Here is an 18,794-nt window from a genome sequence, read left to right as displayed (position 1 = left end):
TTAGTATGATGTGGGAGGGTGGGGAGGATCCCCGGTCAAAAGCAACCAAGACTCGTAGCCTAAATAATACAAAATACTCAATCTTTCCCTACAGAGACAAGCATTAGCTCAACACGTTAGGAGCTGCTAGGGTATAAAGAGAAAAGGGTTTCAGAGATGAACTGAAGGTCACATCAAGCCTCAAAGTGCCTCACTGCCTGAACCAGATCTAACTATTTACTGATCACATATTTTAAAAGCAATGTCCCTTCTTCACGCCATCTCCATTCTGATCTCATTTAGGAAATGTCATTATTTTCAATAAAAAGTTCCGTTCTGGATAAGTGAGGAAAAGGGGCAGGAGTGAAATCACCAGAATCTCATAATTGGTAGTGACTGCTGAGACATCCATCTAGTCCAACCCATACCTTAATGAGATCAACTCTCTTCAATACCTCCAACAAGTGGTCATCCAGCCTTGGCTTCAAGACCTCCAATGAGGGAAATCCAACTGCCTCTGGGGGTGGTTCATTCCATTTTTAAACTGCCCTAAACTGCTAATAAGTTTTGGGGTTTTTTCCCTTATATTAAGCCTATATCTGACTCTCTGCAATTCCCACTGCTCCATATTCTGCTTTCTGGGGACAAAAAAACAAATCCAAGTCCTTTTCTATATGACAATATTTCAAAATTTCCAGACAGCTACCTCTTCTCCTGTCTTGTCCCCTCTACCTTTTGTCCACCTCCCAAGAAAAGTCTTCTATGCTCCAGGCTGTAAATTCCCAATTTCTTTAATCCTGTTCCTAGATGAATGTGGTCTCCACTAGCAATCCTACTCACCCTTTGCAGGACAGGCTTTTCAGCTTGCAAATGTCTTTAGTAAAATATGGCACCAGATGACTAAAATCTCCTTCATTCTGGACATTGTGCTCATCGTAATGCAGCCTAGAATAGTATCAGCTTTGGGTGTTTTCTGATTCCCATATCATGCTGTTGACTCACAGTGAGTTTACAATCCACTAAAGTCCCCCAATTTTTTTCATAAACTGTCATCTAGTCATGCCCTCCTTGTAAAACTGAGTTTTTGAACCCAACTATAGAACTTCATATCTAACCTTATTAATGTCATGTATTAGATTTGTCTCACTGTTCTTTTGGGATTCAGACTCTGTCATCTAATTAATCAGCCATCTCCTGCTACCCCACCTCCAGCTTTGTGTCATCTGCAATTTTGATAAATTATGCCAGGATCCTAGTCACTGATAAAAATGGTAACCAATCCAGGGCATAGAGCATTTCCCTGAAGCACTGTCCTAGACACATTGCTTCAAGTTGACATTGACACGTCAGTAACCACTCTTTGGGTCTAATCATTCAACCAGACCTACATCTACCTATGTAGATCTAACTATGTACAGTTCCCAACCAGATTCCAGCATTCAGGAACCAGGGCTATGGGGACATAACAGATAGTCTGGGCAACCTAAAATCAGATTCAGACTGTTCCAAAGCCTATATCATGTGAGAAGAAAGCACCACTTGGCTGTTTCATATGTAAAACATATGAAGGTATGCCTCTCGATTACCTTCAAAGAAATGTGCTGCACCCCATACATGGTTTGACTTAATGCTAATTAAGATTACAGCAAATAACAAGAGGGAGGAGACAGGAAGGGGGATGGTCAGGAGAAGGCAAAAGGCATATAAAAAACAAAAAGACTTCAGGCAGAATATTCACTATCTGATTCGTCTCAATTTTGCATGCACTGGAGCAGAGCATCTCTGCAGGGAATGTGCATGTTGGCTAGAGAGAGAGAGAGAGAGAGAGAGAGAGAGAGAGATAGAGAGAGAGAGAGAGAGAGAGAGGAAATAAGATTTCTTCCCAATCCAAGAATCATTCCATTGCATGCAGCAAAAAAGAATGTTGGATTTAGAGTCAGAGGTTTTACCCATGTTGTGTTGGTTATTCAGTTGTATCCCACTTTTCGTGACCCCATTTGAGGTTTTGTTAGCCAAGATACTGGAATGGAGTGATTTACCACTTTCTTCTCCAACTCATTTTACAGATGAGGAAACTGAGGCAAACAGGGTTAGGTGACTTGTCCAGGGTCACACAGCTAGTAAGTGCGGCCAGAACTGACTCAGAAAGATGAGTCTTCCTGACTCCAGGCCCAGCAAGCTAACCACTGGGCCTCCTAGCTGCCCACTGAAGTCAGAAGACCTGGGTTCAAAATCCACCTTCACCTCATATCCTCACTGTGTGAACATAGATGGACAAGTCACTAAACCTCAGTTTTCTCTTATCTAACCAATAAGATGGTTAGACTCTACAACTTCTAAGGTCCCTTCTAAGGTCTAAATATATGACCCCATGAACCTTTAACAAGTAGTTTACACAAAGCAGGGAGTTTGCAAGCTTCTTTCAGAGATCAGGATGCCTTCATTGAGAATAGAACTATAAGACAGGAACAGAAGCAGATGTGGCACCCAGCCTTGATGTTTGCATCAACACATCTTCCTGTAACATAAATAGGCAAAGTCACACTAGCCAAGGGTTCCATTCAGGCAGCAGCAGCTTAGATTCCTGAATGACACCTCATTCTTAGGTATTCCTAGGTATGGCCTGCTCCACTCTCTTTGTATCCCTAGCATCTTCCAAGGTACTTAATACATGCTTAATTACTGAGTAGCTGACAACTCTCAGTCCTGAGAACCAGAGACAACAGGAAGAAACAAAACCAGTCTGTCTAAAAGGGATGTTACACCTATCTCCTAAGAAGCAAACAGAGAGAGAGAGAGAGAGAGAGAGAGAGACTGCACTTATTAGCATCCTTTTGCCCACAACCTGCCAATCAATAGCTGCTATGCTCTGCCAACTGCCTTCACCAACACCTGCTCACAGAACTGTGAAGAGAAGGGACAAAGATGAGGTCAGAGATAAGGTAGCACAGGAACCAAGCCCATTTTCCTCTCAACCATCAAGGACAACCAGTACATAATACCAGGGCTTACCTTGGGGGGCACTCATTCACTGCTCCACACCTCCCTTGTCAAAGTCATTTTCTGCAGCTTCCCTAGTCTACAGCTTCCCTCCCCATTATACTGTGCCCCCAACCTCCTCAGGCGGTTTCCAGAATATCATTAAGAAATGCGTAGTGCGGTTATAGGCTCTGACCCCAAATGACTTTAACCCTGACAAGAGTTCCAAAGATACTCTGTGGGAAAACACTCTCTGACAGACCATGAATATAAAAGTTTTCTTTCAAGAGTTTTCCAGTAGTAATATAGCAGAAGTGACCCAGCCTTTCATACCAAATGCAGACAGGCCAAGAAGTCCCTTGGCGGAAAGCCACACATGCTGAGCCTTCTGCAGGAAGCTTTTCCTTATTCCCACCCCTCTCGTCAATTGGGAGTGTTCTACCAAACTACCATATATTTAACTACTTTACTGTATTTGTTGTATTCATCAACTTCAAATTTTTGTTGGATATATTTTATATGTACTGTACTTGTCTCCCCACTAAAATCTAAGTTCCTGTGACAATAGGTATCGTTTCACTTTTTTAACTTGTATCCCCAGCCTAGCATTAGTAGGTGCACAATAAATATCTGTTGATCGACTGAAAACCCCTGAAAAAACACCCCTGAAAAATGTAAACAATACTTAGGAGAATAAAACCACTATATTTTATAACAAAGTAAAGTCTATGGACCTCTTCCTTAATGTTTTATTAAATACATGAAATACACAGTAAACCAGTTATATTGGAACACAGTTTCCAAAGTACTTAAAAAAGAAAAGTTTCCAGTTCCCAGGTTAAGAACCCTTGATAAAATGGCTGCAATTTCCAGGGTTACAACCTATTTTCCACACTGAATTATCTCACTAGACACATGCTTACAACAACCCTATGAGGTAGGTCCTAAAGGTATTTTATTCCCATTATATTGATGAGAAAACTAAGACTTAGGGAAATGAAATTACTTTCCCATAGGTATACAGCAAGCGTGGTCAAAACCCAAATTTGGCACTTACTGCATCTGGGACCTTAGGCAAGTCACAACCTCCCTGGGCCTCAGTTTCCTCAACTGAAAAATGAAGGGAATTCAACCAGATGATATTCTATTAACTCTCAATAAATATTCTATTGTGGGTCCTAGACTTTACATTGCCAATAACTAGTATTCTTATTTTTCCTAGTTTCCTCATCTGAAAAAGGAATCATGGTCCTCATAATTAGCATTTCTACAGCTACTAGAGTTTAACAAAGTGCTTCACATACAAGAATTTATTTGATCTTCACAACAACCCTGTGAGATACATGCTATTATTTTCCTCATTTTACAAATGAGGAAACTGAGGCAAACAGAGTGTACTTTTTAAGTGATTTGTCCAGGGTAAAATGGTTAATGAGTTTCTAAGGAAATTTAAACTCAAGTCTTCTTTGACTTGAGTCTATCAATATATTCATCAAGCTACTTACTTGAATTACAAGACTTACAAGTATCTAAGAAATGTACCAATAGATATGAAAATATCTGGGAAAATTTTAAATGATATATAAATACAGACTAAAAGCAAGTGGTTTCCAAGTGCTTTCTGTGTCTACTTTTGCATTTCCTAGTATGCTATTTAGCTCAAAAATCTCCTATTTCTTTTGTCTACCCCACAAAATAGGCCCTAAATCACAGATCAGTGTTAAAATAGGCCTCAGAAATCAAATCCTTTCATTTGATAGCTGACAAATTGAGGTCCAAAGGAGATGAAGGTAATGGCAGAGTAGGGATAAGAGAGAACTCAGAGCCTCCAAGTGGTATTTTTCCCACTCTACCACTACCAGCAGCTGCCTGAACAAACTTGGCTCTTGGCTTCGTAAACTCTCACCTGAAAAAATTCTTCTTCATTTCATAGCTAGTAAACTTTACACTGTACATGTACTTCCTCCACATCAGGAAATCTAATGTGGATGAAAACAAGCTTGGACAAAAAAAAGTTAGGAAATATCTCTTAAGTTTGTCATAGTCTGATTCACAGAATTAAAAAATCTCAGAGCTGCAAGGTGCTGGAGGCCTTTCTAACCCAATGCATACCTAGAACAAAAATCCCCTCTAAAACAATCCCAACACAAGAGGCCTTCTAGGGACTGGACATTCCATCTCACATACTAAGTAGACCACTGCACTTTTAGACAGTTCTAAAATTCAAGAAGCTTTCTGTATGTTGAGCCAAATTCTACTCCATAATTTTATTGCTTTTCTCCCCTCTTCCCTCAATAATTAACTTTAATCAATAAAGGCAACCTTCAGGAAAAACGGAACAGAAAGCATCTGACATAAGTTTTTTTAGACCTGAGGAATATACTCAGAGCTCTAACTAGGGCAGGACAATGAGGACTTTATCCCACGGCACAGATATTTAGAAGATACAGAATTTATATTCTCTTTCAGCCTCAAGAAATAAATGAACAGAGCAAGACTACAAAATATATTCATTAGGAAGTTACAAGATGGTTGCACTGTGAGCTCCTCCCCTAGCTCCAACCTCCTGAGAAAACACACATTGGATTACCATGAGGTCCAACTTTACCAGCCTCCTCAACAAGGACCTCATGGTTTCCAACAAGTTTCTATTCACAGAGCCCTGTATCCTAAGGTTTCTCCCTACCTCTCTCCATTGAGGGAGCAGCTAGGTGGCCTAGTGCACAGACTGCCAGGGCTGGAATCAGGAAGACTCATCTTCCTGAGTTCAAATCTCATGTCAGACACTTCCTAGCTGTGTGACCCTGGGCAAGTCACTTAACCCTGTTAGCCTCAGTTTCCTTATCTGTAAAATGAGCTGGAAAAGGAAATGGCAAACCTCTCAAGTATCTTTTCCAAGAAAACCCCAGATGGGGTCACAAAGATTTGGACATGATTGAAATGACTCAACAACAGGGATTCTTTCCTTTAGCAATCCCCAAAAGCCTAAAGGCCCCTTCTTAGAATCATGGATAAAATAAAATATACAGGATTACAAAGGAAACCAATTATATTAAAATAAGTTATCAAAATATATTTTTTGAACCAAGTTCACAGAACCCAGGTTAGGAACTCCTGCCATAGAGCATTAAAAAATGATTTAATTTATATTACTCAGTTTACATAGTGAGTTTACAAATTTTTACTGAACAAACTGGTTATACAAAGAAAAACTCAAATATACTCGTTTGATGCCTCCAACATGCCCTCACAAGGAACCCAGAATTGTCTGCTCCTGTTCCACAGACAGCTTCCTCAGCATAGGAGTAGCAGCGAGTTAAATTACACAAGATAACATATACGTAGTATATTATGTGTATTATATGTACATACACACACACAGCCAATTACACACACATATTTCATGTCTCAAAGGGTGTCTGTGTCCATATGTATGGGAGGACAAAGGGAATGGAGAAGGGTCCAATTTGTTGGCCTTAGCTGGAATCAGCACAGAATAAGCTTTACAGGTGCACCTCCTTATTAAGAGCCATGACAGACAAGGGTCTATTACAGAGGCTTCATTTTTCAGCACATGATGTCCAGCCAGCACCTTTAGTCACAGCAATGTCACTGCCTCCTCCAGGAGGAACCCGTCTTAAGATTCCCACCTTTCCAAATGAGAAATTCTCTTCAATCTGGAACAAACAATCCCAGCATCCTAAACAGTAGGCAACTGCCCAGCTAGCTGAAGCCACAGGACTTCTTCCTTCACACCCTCTCCAGGGCAGCGTGCTCTCCACCAAGGTGAAATGAGCCAGATGCAAACAGAGAGTGACAAGGCAATGACAATACTGCCAAGCTGCTTTCCTCACCGTTTTCCCCTTTCCTCGGCTCTGTTTTCTACAGGAATTTGTAAACACTTGCTACTCTAAATTTGTAAACATTCCTTTGGCCCCCTTCCTCTATTTACTAATGCTGTGGTTCCTTTCCTAACCAGTTAGCATATTTTTTTTCTTCTAAGAACCTCCATTTTTAATTTTTCTCTCCCCTTTTGTCCTTCACTCTCCCTTTTTTCTCTCTCCCTTTTTCCCTCATTTCCTCTCTCTCTTCCTCACTCACACAAACACAGATACAGATTCACACACACACACACACACACACACACTCACAAAAATACACATCCCTTCAAATTATTTTCATCCTCTCACTCCCTCAGAGTCCTAGCAACTCTCAGGAGATTGCCAATGGTCTTCAAAGGTTTTTTGGAACAGACTGAACAGGAAGTAAGAAGCTGGAGATTTCAACACAAACTCTAGCCATTACCACACTGTGACACCTTGATTTTTCTCTGTATCACTAAGCTCTTCATTGATACCAAGTGAAAAGATAGTGTGAGATAAGTAATGTAGGGTAAAGTGAACTATATTTAGTTACAGGATCCGGGTTCAAGTGTGAGCTCTGACAGTTTATGAAATTTGTAACCTTGGCCAAGTCACTTTATAAGATGATTGTAAATCCAATGGAGGGAACCTTAGACATCATTTAATCCCATCATTTCACAGATGGGTGAACAGAGGCCCAGAAATGGGAAATGACTTGTCCAGCATCACATGGGTACTCAATGACTGAGCCAGAGAGATTAAAAGATAGGATTTCTGATTTAAACTCCAACCTTCTTTGCAGTACAGCCTGGAATAGGAAGATGGGTAGATCAATCTCAGAAGAACTGCACAGTGACCCAGAAGTTTCTCTCAACAATACTGGTCAATAAGGTAGAGAAGAGTTGAGCCATGAGAAAGACATTTCATCATACATACAACAATGGAAGTGTCGTGACTACCATCTCTTCAGACTTAGGGGTTTTTTTTTCATATTTACAGGATGGTAACTATGAAGCAGTGTCACTCCAACAATTTTCTCAGCACCTGGAAATGGAGTTATGAGAGCTAGGTTCAGGTCTTGGCTTTGCCTCTTTATTCTTTATGTGTCTTTATGAAAGTCACATCACATCTTTTGGCCTCCACTGTCATGCGGCTAAAATGAGAAATTGGCACCAAATGATTTCAAAGTTCATTCTGTGAACCTTTGACTCTGAAAAAAAATAGTGGCTTATTCTAATCAATCAATAAGGACCTATGGACCAAGACACCATCCTAGACCTTGGAGATACAAATACAAAGAATGACATACCTGCCTGCCAGAAGCTTACACTATAAAACTGCACAGCAAGCAAGTCAACCAAACCAATTTCTTGGTCACCTAAAGAATAAAACACTAGTAGAGACCCATAGGCCCTTTCCCAATTTAATGCAAGATGGCTCATACTCAACATAAGAAAAACTGGGCCAAAATAAGTCAGGGGCTAATAATCCAATCTCAGACTAAAGTTTCTATCTTATTCACCAACACATGAGCTTACTACCCATTAGCTGAGGTACCAGGTAGCACAAAGGTAAAGTAATATGTCAAAAAACAGGCCTCATGCCCACGCCTGTTAAAAGAGGTACAACGGAGATATCTACTAATAAGTTAAAATTTCTAGGCTAAAATGAGGATTCTGAATTATTTGTGGATTTAACATGACCATCAGTTACCATGGCTCATGGAAGGAACAGCTCAAGATTTACAAGAGTCTAATCAGAAATCCTAGCAAAATATAAAAAACCACACTACTGGGACATGTTGTCCTAGTCCTTTAAGTCTAAGTTCATTACCACAGGAAATATCTACAGGAAGAGGAAGGATGACCAGATCACATCTCTGTCTTCCCCAGCAAGTGCTACATTTTAGAAGGACTTCTTTGATCCTGTTAACTGAAGGAATGTTCAAGGACATAGTTTTGGAGAGGCCTGGCCTACTGCAGGTCTTTTGGCATTACCTCATTTCAGCCTCACAACCCTGTGAGGGAGAGATCATACATAGACAACATCCCTCTTTTCACAGAAGATGAGTGATCTGTCCATGGTCACACAACTAATAAACGATGGAGGAGGGATCTGAACTCAAGCTCTTCCTGAGGTCCTTTCGGCCTCTTAGCTATAATATAGTAACCTGGTTTATCTGAAAAGACATGAATAGAATTATAAGAAGCCAGCATTACATTCCTGAAATAGATATTATAAGAAGATATATAGACACAGATATATAAGATATAAGAGATATTTCAACAAATATAACGATCATAGAATTTAGACCTGTTAAGGACCTCTGATCATTCAGTCCAACCTTTTCATTTAAAAGATGAGGAAAATAAGGTCAAGAGAAGTTAAATGACTTTCTCAAGGTCATACAGGTAAGTAAATAGTAAAGCCAGAATTAGAGCTTAGGGCCCAATCAGGTCCTCTGACTCCAATGTCTTTTCCTGTATTTCTTGATGCCAGATTACACATCACATACCAACTCTACTGGTTTTTCTTCTAAGAGAAAACCTTATAGGAACACTACAGCACCCTATAAAGTCTTTTACTGTGGCAGCAATTTAAAAAAAAACTTTTCTTCTGTAGGATTTGATGCCTTTCTATAGAAATGGAACAAAGCAAATCGGGGGCCCAGGCTAGGGGGAAGAGATGAAGGGAAAAGTCCCTTCTTTATCTTAAAGCTGCAAAATTTTATTCGAATTCAATGTACTTTTTGTTTCCTCTATAAATATACACAGCAAATGTTGGTTTTGCAAATTACAATCTTTTTGAAATAGCAAGATACCCCCTACAAAAGTAAGCAAAAAGAAGTCTCTAGCAACTCACACAAGGAATTGTTTTTAACGAACAGGTCCTTCTTAAAGGATCACAGAATTCAGAAAAGAGGAAAGTTGTCAGAGATCACCACATCTCACACCCTCCTCTTAAAAATGCGAAAACGGAGGTCCAGGGACTATTTCACAGTCACATAAAAAGTAGCTAAAACCAAAGTTACAACTGTTTCAGTCTCACAAAATCTATACCACACACTAGGGAGGTAAGGGAGGGTACAACTTGTCTAGAGGAGGGATTAAGGAACAAAGAGTTTAAGTGATTTAGCCAGTCACAGGAATTAGTCAGCGGTGGCGAAGCAACTGTATCTAGAACAGAACCCAGCCTTTTGGCCTCTCCATTCAATGCTTTATTATCCATGTCTAAATAGAATGAATGGCCCACAATCAACAGTAATCACTCAAGTCCTGACCCAAAAAAAGTCTATTGCCACACAAGGTCAAGGGAACCACAGCAAAGTTCCCATGTTCCCCTCTGGTCAGAAGTGGCTATTTCAACATGAAAACTTTAGGCTTGAGAGCATGCATAATCTTAGCAAATTCTTTAGCATCTTCTGAAAGAAGAGGTTTGCTACCTGATCACAAATCAGCATTCTTATCCTTCAAGAGTCTGATTTACTCGTTTGCTCTCCAAGGCTCTCTAGCTCTACCTAGAGCTTCTATTTCTGTTGCCTGAAGTGTTTTGTTGCTGCTGAGATGAGTATGGTTGTGGTTGTTGAAATCCAGAGATGGTACAGATCAGGAACACTAATTAATGGCCCAGAATGCAGTGCACAAAGCTAGAGGCACCTCCAAGAAGGCCTGCAAAAAGTACAGATTAATGAGTCTGAAACAAAACTCATTCAATTTGTTTAGGCCCAGCATTCTTGTCACCCAGCCTGATGGTAACCACAAGTTAATCAGGCAACAATTTTTTTAGGTATATTTTCACTAAGTTCCAAGTACAGTGTTAGAACACTGAACATCAATGTATAATCATGAAACTGAAAAATGAAACAATGCCTACTCAAAATGACTTTACATTCTAATAGAAAAAGCAAACTTTCATCCAGTCACCTCTGATAGATAATTAAGCTCCCTGATGGCAGAAACTGGAGTTTTATTTTGCCAACAGACTTCTAAATCTAGCATAGGGAACTAGGGCTGGACCTGGAGTCAAGAAGTTGTTCAATCCTATGCCCAAAGGGCTATAAAAATGTGCATACCCTTTGCAACACCACTTTTAGGGCTGTATTCCAAAGAGAACATAAAAACGGGTAAAGGATCCACATGCACAAAAATATTTATAGCAGCTCTTTTTGTGGTGGCCAAGAACCAGAAATCGAGGGGATGCCCATCAATTGGGGAATGGCTAAACAAGTTGCGAAACATGAATGTAATGGAATATTATTGTGCTATAAGGAATGATGAACAGGTGGACTTCAGAAAACCATGGAAAGACTTATATGAACTGATGGTGAGTGAAATGAACAGAACCAGGAGAACATTATACACAGTAACAGCCACAGATAGACTTAGCCCTTCACAGCAATGCAAGGACCTAAAACATGTCCAAAGGACTCAATGCAAAATACCATCCACATCCAGAGAAAGAACTATGGGATCAGAACGCAGAATGAAGCAGACTATTTTCTTTTCTGTTATTTTTTGGTTTGGTTTTTCTCATGGTTTCTCCCATTCGTTTTAACTCTTCTACGCAACATGACTAATGTGAAAATGTGTTTAATAAGAGAGTGTGTGTGGAACCCATAAGATTGCATGCTGTCTTGGGGAGGGAGGGGGAAAATTTTAAACATATGGAAGCAATTGCTGAAAACTGAAAAATAAATTAATGAAAAATTTTTTTAAAGTTGTTCAGTCATGTCAGACTCTTCATGACCCGATTCGGTATTTTAAGGCAAAGACACTGGAGGGGTTTGCCATTTCCTTCTCCAGTTCATTTTATATATAAGGAAGCTGAGGAAAACAGGGTGAAGTGACTTGTCCAGCCACACAGCTAGTAAGTTTCTGAGATCAGATCTGAACTGAGAAAGATGAGTCTTCCTGACTCCAAGTCAAGAACTTTATAGCAACCCCAACATGTCACTAAATCTAAATTCGAATCCAGCCTCAGAAATTACTGTGTAACCCTGGGCAAGTCACTTAACTTCATGACTCAAGTTTCTGCATCTGTAGAATGGAGCTAATAACAGCATCTGTTGAGAGGATCAAATGAAACCATGGAGGTGTTTTGCAAACTTTGAAGTGCTATATAAATGCTAACTCAGTTTTCTGTTCATGGCAGAATATTTGTTGAATGAATATATTTAATTGCCTCAAACTGGAGAAAAAAGATAACTTCTACTAAAATCTAAAATATTATTAAATTTAGGTGAATGTCAAATCCTTCCATTTTATTTTTAAAAAGTAGTTTGTCCTAATAATGATAGAAACGCAAATTAAAGCACCATTGAGGCTTCACCTCACATCCATTAAATTGGCAAAGATGACCAAAGAGAAAAATGGCAAATTTGGGGAAGAGCTGGAAAAAAAAAAAGTCACACTAATTCATGCACTGCTGGTGAAGCTGTGACTTGGTTCAGTCATTTTGGAAAGCAATATAGAACTATTCCCCAAAAATCACTAAGCTTTTCATACTCAGATTCCACCATACCTCTGCCCCAAAGAGTAAGAGGAAATGACCTATCTATGGAAAAATATTTATAGCAGTTCTTTTCATAGTAGCTAGAAACTGAAAACTAAGATGGTGTTCACCTATTGGGGAATGGTAAACAAACATAGAATATATAGTATATAGTAGAATGTTTTTGTATCATAAGAAATGACAAAAATAGGCAGTTTCAGAGGAAACTAGGAAGTTATCTATGAACGAATGCAGAATGAGTTGAACAGAACAATTTGTACAATGACTTTAGAAAGAAAATAACTCTGAAAGACTTTAGAACTGATCAATGCAATGACAAACCAGAAGGCCAAGAGGAATGAAGATAAAACACTCTATCTCCTACTTGAGAAGTAATGGACTTAAGGAAAAGAACATAACATATATTTCTAGACATGGCTAGTGGGGATACTCGTTTTGCTCAACTACACATATTTGTTATAAAGGTTTTTCTTTTTCTTCTTTTGAAAACTGTTTAATTGGCCAGGGGCGGTGGAAGGAAGAAACAATAAATTAGTATACAAATTAATTAAAATGCAAAAGAACATAATTAAACTAATATTCATTAATTAAAAAAGTAATAGTGTGTTTCACAAATGTAGATTTAAAAATAAAAGGAACTTGAGAGGCCATCAAGTCCAAACTTCATTTCACAAAGGAAACTGAGGCTTTGAAAAGTAATTTACCTAGGCAGCCAGGTGACACAGTGGAGAGAGCATCAGTTCTGAATCAGGAGGACCTGAGTTCAAATTCAGCCTCAGACACTTACTAGTTGTATGACCCTGTGCAAGTCATTTAACCGCAATTAACTCAAAAAATAAAAAGAAAGGAAAAAAGGAAAGTGATTTACCCAAAGTTATCCAAAGGCAGTTAATGGCAGAACACAATTCTAACCAAAGTCCTCTGACTTCAAATCTAGCATATAATTGGGAAAAGGTAACACAATTCCAGTAACTGGATGAAGTTCATCTAGCTATTAGTTCATAATTTCAAGCTCCCACAGAAACAGAAGGGATGATTGGGGAGGGGGGAGGAGGTAAAGAAACTATTTTTTAAATGACTGGCGTATTTTATATGTGACTTAAATGACAAAACATTCCTCAACCACATCTTTGCACAAACATCCTTTGAGAATGTCACCCACTGATGCCCACACAAGTAGGCCAATTACCAATGAGCAACCACCATACAGAAGACTCCTGCTTTCAGTTTTTCTTCCAAAACTAACATCATTTTTAGAAACCCTTCACCCTTAAGGCAGCAAACACTTGACAACTCTGGCTCATAAATCCCTTCAGATAATTTCCTTATCACACATGTCAGTGGCATGGCCTAGTGATGTACAAAGTCCCAGACACGTGATTCTCCTAGTCTGTACTTAGAGACTGGTACTTACTCTCTAGGTATGGTAAGATAACAAGCAATCTGTCCAGTAAACAGCACAAGGAAGAGGTATGACAAAGAACTACAGAAGTTTAGCACTGAAAATGGGGGAAAGCTGGTGGTGCAAAGTACAGAGTGCCAGGCCTCGAGTAAGAAAGACTCCTCTTCTGAGTTCAAATCTGGCCTCAGACACTTACTACCTGGTGATCCAGGGCAAGTCACTTCACCCTGTTTTCCTCAGTTTCCTCATCTGTAAAATGAACTGGAGAAAGAAATGGCAAACTGCTCCTGTATCTTTGCCAAGAAAACCTCAAATAGGATCATGAAGAGTCAGACAAGACTTAACAATGACAACAGAGCACTGAAAAGAAAGAGACAAGTATTTATTAAGTGCCTTCTATGTTCCAGGCACTGTGATAAGTATTTTTAAAAGATTATCTCATCTGATACTCACAACAACCCTAGGAGGTAGGTACTATTACTATATTCATTTTACAGTTGAGGAAACTGAGGCAAATAGAGGTCTAAGCATCATACAGCTAGTGTGTGTGTTCGTCCTTTGTTGCCAAAGAAGACCATGCCATCAGAGAAATGATGACCTGACTTGTACTTGACTTAGTTTTGAGTGAGGGAGGGCTATGCAGGTCACCAGCCTCACTTCTCCTCCAGAGCCATCTGAATCCAGTGACCAGATATTCATCAGGATGACTGGAGATGACCCTGGATAAGGCAATTGGGATTAAGAATCTTGCCCAAAATCACACAGTTAGTGAGTGTCAAGTGTCTGAGGTGAGATTTGAACTCAGGTCCTCCTGACTCCTGCACTGGTGCTCTATCCACTGCACCACCTAGCTGCCCCTATAGCTAGTATGTGAGGCTAGACATGAGATTAGGTCTTCACACTCAGTCCACTAGCTTCCTAAAAAAGAGATCTTAAGAGATCACAGGATCATTGACGTAGAGCTAGAAGGGATCTCAGAGTTTTTCTAATCTAGTCCCTTCATTTTACAGAGAAAGAAACTGAGGTTTAGAAAAGTTAGGTGATTTACTCAGTGTTATACAACAAAAATCAGAAATAAGATTTGGACCTAGGTCTCTCCTGACCCCAAGGCCAACATTTCCTGCCATGCTTCCTCAACACTCACACTACTTCCAACCAAGGAAATCTGATACAAACAGAGGGCTCCTCACTTTGATCCCTCACTGACTCCTCCAGAAGGCACCAACCCCATTCTATTCTACATTCAAAATGCAGGTCTAAACTCAAGTAGGATTCCACATAGAGGAAGAGTGGCTCTAGCATCACCCTAGAATTTCAAATCATCTCAGAAACCTGCCTGGAGTGACTGCTCCAAAACTCATAGGCCAATTCAACCTGAAGTACCTAGATGACCACTACAGAGGCCCAGAGGTAACCAGCAACATCTGCAACCTGAAACAAAGGCCTGTCAAATCTGCACCTAAACTCAGAAATAGGACTCAGAATAGGTCATCTATATAGAGATTATGTAGATATATTTAATTCATTTTCATTCCAAATTTAATTAAACTATATCCACTGGAATAGTGTTGTCTTTCTAAAACTAGAAGAGACAGGTGCAAGGAAGCAAACAGTATTCCCTTTTGGGACAGCTGGTCTCCACTATGCACTTTTCCACTACCACCTTCCTTACCAATAAGCTAGAGATTACTGAATTTTCAAACCAGAAGGGACTCTGGAGTTCACCTAGAACTGTACTAGGTACAGTAAAAAGAGCCCTGATTTAGCAACAGAACATCTAGGTTTGCATTCTACCTCTGACACTTACCTAGATGTCCTTGAACAAAAAAATCTCCCCTCTTGTGACCTCAGTTTCCTCATCTGTAAATGAGGCCAGACTAGACACCCCTTGCAGTTCAAGATCACACTAAACTATGTAACTGAGGGAAATCACTGCCCTCAGTCTCAGTTTCCTTATCCTGACAAGGACAGAGGCATTCACTATCTATACTTCACTGGGTGGTTAGTCTAATGAGAGCTCTACTTATTATATGTCAGCCTCTTCATTTGCATTTCATAAAAAAAAGGAAACTAAGAAGGTCTTAAGACCAATACCAACCCTAAAACCTAATCGATGTAACTTTTTTAAAAATTGAGTGGCCACACAAGTTTCCAAATTCATCCTCTACTAGATGTTTCCAGTTCTATAAAAGCAGTAATCAACATAATAGTTCACATTTATATATCAACCTACAAGTTACTAAGCACTTTACTTAAATTATCTCATTTGATTCTTACAGCAACCCTGTGAGATAGGTACTGTTATCTACCCCCATTTTGTGGATAAATAAGTGAGTCTCAGAGAGGTCAAGGTCACTCGGCAGCAATGGTATTTCAATTAATCAATAAACACTGATCAAACACCTGCAATAGGTGTCTGCTGCAGGCACTGTACCAAAGGCAAGGGATACAAAATGAGGCAAAGGGCAGTCTCTACCCTCCGAGACACTTACAATCCGGAGGAGGAGACAACACTATGGATTTTAACTCGTCTAACTCTAAGTCTGCCAGTGTTCTCTAGAAAAGTTATTAAGTACGAATCAAACTGCACTTTTCGTATACAAAAAAAGGAGGGGGGTTGTTCTGGCAAATCTAAAAAAGGTAAAAGAATATAGGAATCGATGAACACCTATCAAGTCAAGCCTCAATCAAGACTTCAGTGTTACTTGCTCAGGTCCACTGGTATTGAGGGATGAGGGGAGAGAGATAAGGGAAGGGAGCCAGAGACATGCCTATCTATTTTTAAACTCTCACCCACACTTTCAAGAGGAACACTCTGTCTGATTCGAGTCCTCCCACCCGCATCACCTTCTGCTATTCAGCAGTAGGAACCTAAACACTGGAGCCTCCATTTCTGTTACTTGCCTGTCATCAAAGACTGTAAAAGTCAAAACTAGTCACAAACACACACACACACACACACACACACACACACACAAGCGGCAATAAGCAGTCAGAAAAAAAATGAAGAGACACCTCTAAAAGGGGGGAAACAAAACAGAGACTCTACTTTGCTAAAGGACCAAAGGAACCCAGCAGCCCTGCTTGCGAGCAGGGATGCAACGCAGTCCCTGCCAAGGGGACACGCTCGCAAAGTTCTGGCGAGATACTGCTGGCTAACGGAGGGTTAAGGGTGAGCAGAGAAGAGGATCAGCGTCCTTTCCAACTGCATACCAAACGGGTACCCAGAGGTATCGCTTTCCAGCTCCCCTGAAGGGCTGCATTGTACCCAAGGCTTCTGCATTCCTTATCTGGCTCCGCAGATCTTCCTCTAACACCTGTGCACCACACACAGCCACCCACAGGGGCAATATTTACCGCTCGGCGCTAGTGTTTCTAAACTGCAGCAGAACTGTTGGTAAACATCACGACAACCCGGAATGCAAGCCTCCGTTCCACCGATGGGTCCTCCCCTTACCTCATCTAATTGTTGCCAGCTCGCTCCATTTTTTTCCTGCTTCCTGCCTCATTACAATAACCTTTCCGCATAGTGGTCTGTCAATCAGTGCCCGCAAAGGGGGGAATTAAAAAAAAAAAAAACCCAGAGCAAAGCAGGCGATAAAAGTCTCCAAGAAGATGCCCCGACCGCATCACCTCCCAGCACCGAGCCGCGGATCCCGCCCCCTAGAAGCCCCCCGCCCTTGCCCCGCGGGAGCTCGCAGCCCTCCCCAGCCCCTAGGGCTCCCCCCAGCCCGACTGGGGCCAGATAGACGCACGCCTCCCGGCACTTACTCTTGAGCGCCGAGATGAGGGTTTTCCCATCCTTGATGAGCTCTTTAATGAACTTGTTGGTCTTATCCAGCTCGGCTTCGTGAGACTTGAGCGTATCTCGGAATTGCGGGCTGTCCAGGCAGCAGTCACTGAACTCCAGGGCTGGGAGTCCCATAATCTCCCCCAAGCTTGGGGGAGGAAACCTCTCCCCAAGGACAGACTAGCCCAGAGATTTCCCTCCTTCTCCTCCTTCTCCGTGTCCCGAACCCCTGCACTAGCTCTCGGCACCTCTATCCTAAAAAAAAAAAATGCAAAACGTTCTCGTTTCGTTCGCAAGCCCAGCGCAGCCGGATCCCCGCAGAGTGCGCCCTGCGCCACCTCCTCCACAGGTGGGGCTCCGGCTCTTTACAGGGGGCGGGCAGGACCCCGAGAGCCAGCGGGGAGCGAAGAGCAGACTCTGGGGTACCCCACGATCCGCATCGGCCGTAGGTTCAGAAGACCCGGAGCAAGAGCAGCCGGGAGCAGGAAGAGCAGGCGAGCGCTGGGGCACTCCTCATGGCGAGCGGCGCACACTGCAAAGCCGCGGGCAGCCCCGGAGCAGCCCAGCGCAGGTCTGCCGCCTTCCCTTCCCCATTCAATGCACCGCTGCCTGGAGCGCCCTCTCGCAGCTACCGCCGCCGCTACTGCCGCCGCCGCCGCCGCCGCGGTCTGGGCCTCCCGAACCTGCTAGCCATGATCTCATCCCGCCAGGGCCAATCAGGGGAGTCGCGCCCGCCCGGCCCATGGGCGCGCTGGGAGGGCGCGGAGGAGGGGGTTCCCTGCCCGGCGCCGGGAAGCCCTTCCGCGCGTGGGGCCCAATCAGCGGCCGGCTCGCTGGGAGTGGCCGGAGCCGTGGGAGGAGAAAGGAGAGAGGAGGGGTCCTGGAGAAGTAGGAGGAAGAGGAGGGAGGGGCGTGGTCGGAGCCGGAGTCCCTTTTTTTTTTTTTTGCCCACGCACCGAGATGTGTGTCCTCTTCCAAAGAAGTCGGGTACTGCAAGGGAACCCTATGGGGTATTGGGGGGGGGGGCGGTGCTACAAGGTTGGAACCACGTCCTAAACCTCGGGCTCCAGCCCTACCCCCAGGAAGGTGCCGTACCCCACCCCCAACCTGCGCGGGAGAATTTAGTTGACCTCCCACGCGCCTTGCACACACTCAAGATAAAGACGCCTGCCAGCTTGCCTTTCAGATTTATTGCCAGGACCCGAAGGCGCCCCGAAGGGTGGCATTAACCTTCCTTCTTTTCCGGTTTAGGGAGAATAGGAATTATGAC

At 42.0% G+C, this 18,794-nt stretch overlaps 1 protein-coding gene across 4 annotated transcripts in view; it reads right to left on the bottom strand.

The window, feature by feature from the left end:
• The window catches only part of ARHGAP26 (Rho GTPase activating protein 26), a 528,529-nt gene extending 510,328 nt beyond the window's left edge, over positions 1 to 18,201 (bottom strand). For 3 of the 4 annotated variants that reach the window (XR_011971925.1, XM_072630633.1, XM_072630631.1), the window contains exon 1: positions 17,506 to 18,201. Coding sequence is in view for 3 of the 4 variants with exons in the window: in XM_072630633.1 (XP_072486734.1) it covers positions 17,506 to 17,659 (154 nt within the window). In the remaining variant the exon portion in view is untranslated. The remainder of the gene's footprint in view (positions 1 to 17,505) is intronic. The other variant, XM_072630632.1, reaches the window with a different exon arrangement.
• Between the last annotated feature and the right edge of the window lie 593 nt (positions 18,202 to 18,794).

Source organism: Notamacropus eugenii, chromosome 1, assembly GCF_028372415.1.
Source record: "Notamacropus eugenii isolate mMacEug1 chromosome 1, mMacEug1.pri_v2, whole genome shotgun sequence".
Lineage (NCBI taxonomy): Eukaryota > Metazoa > Chordata > Mammalia > Diprotodontia > Macropodidae > Notamacropus > Notamacropus eugenii.
This window is presented reverse-complemented; position numbering and strand designations above follow the sequence as displayed.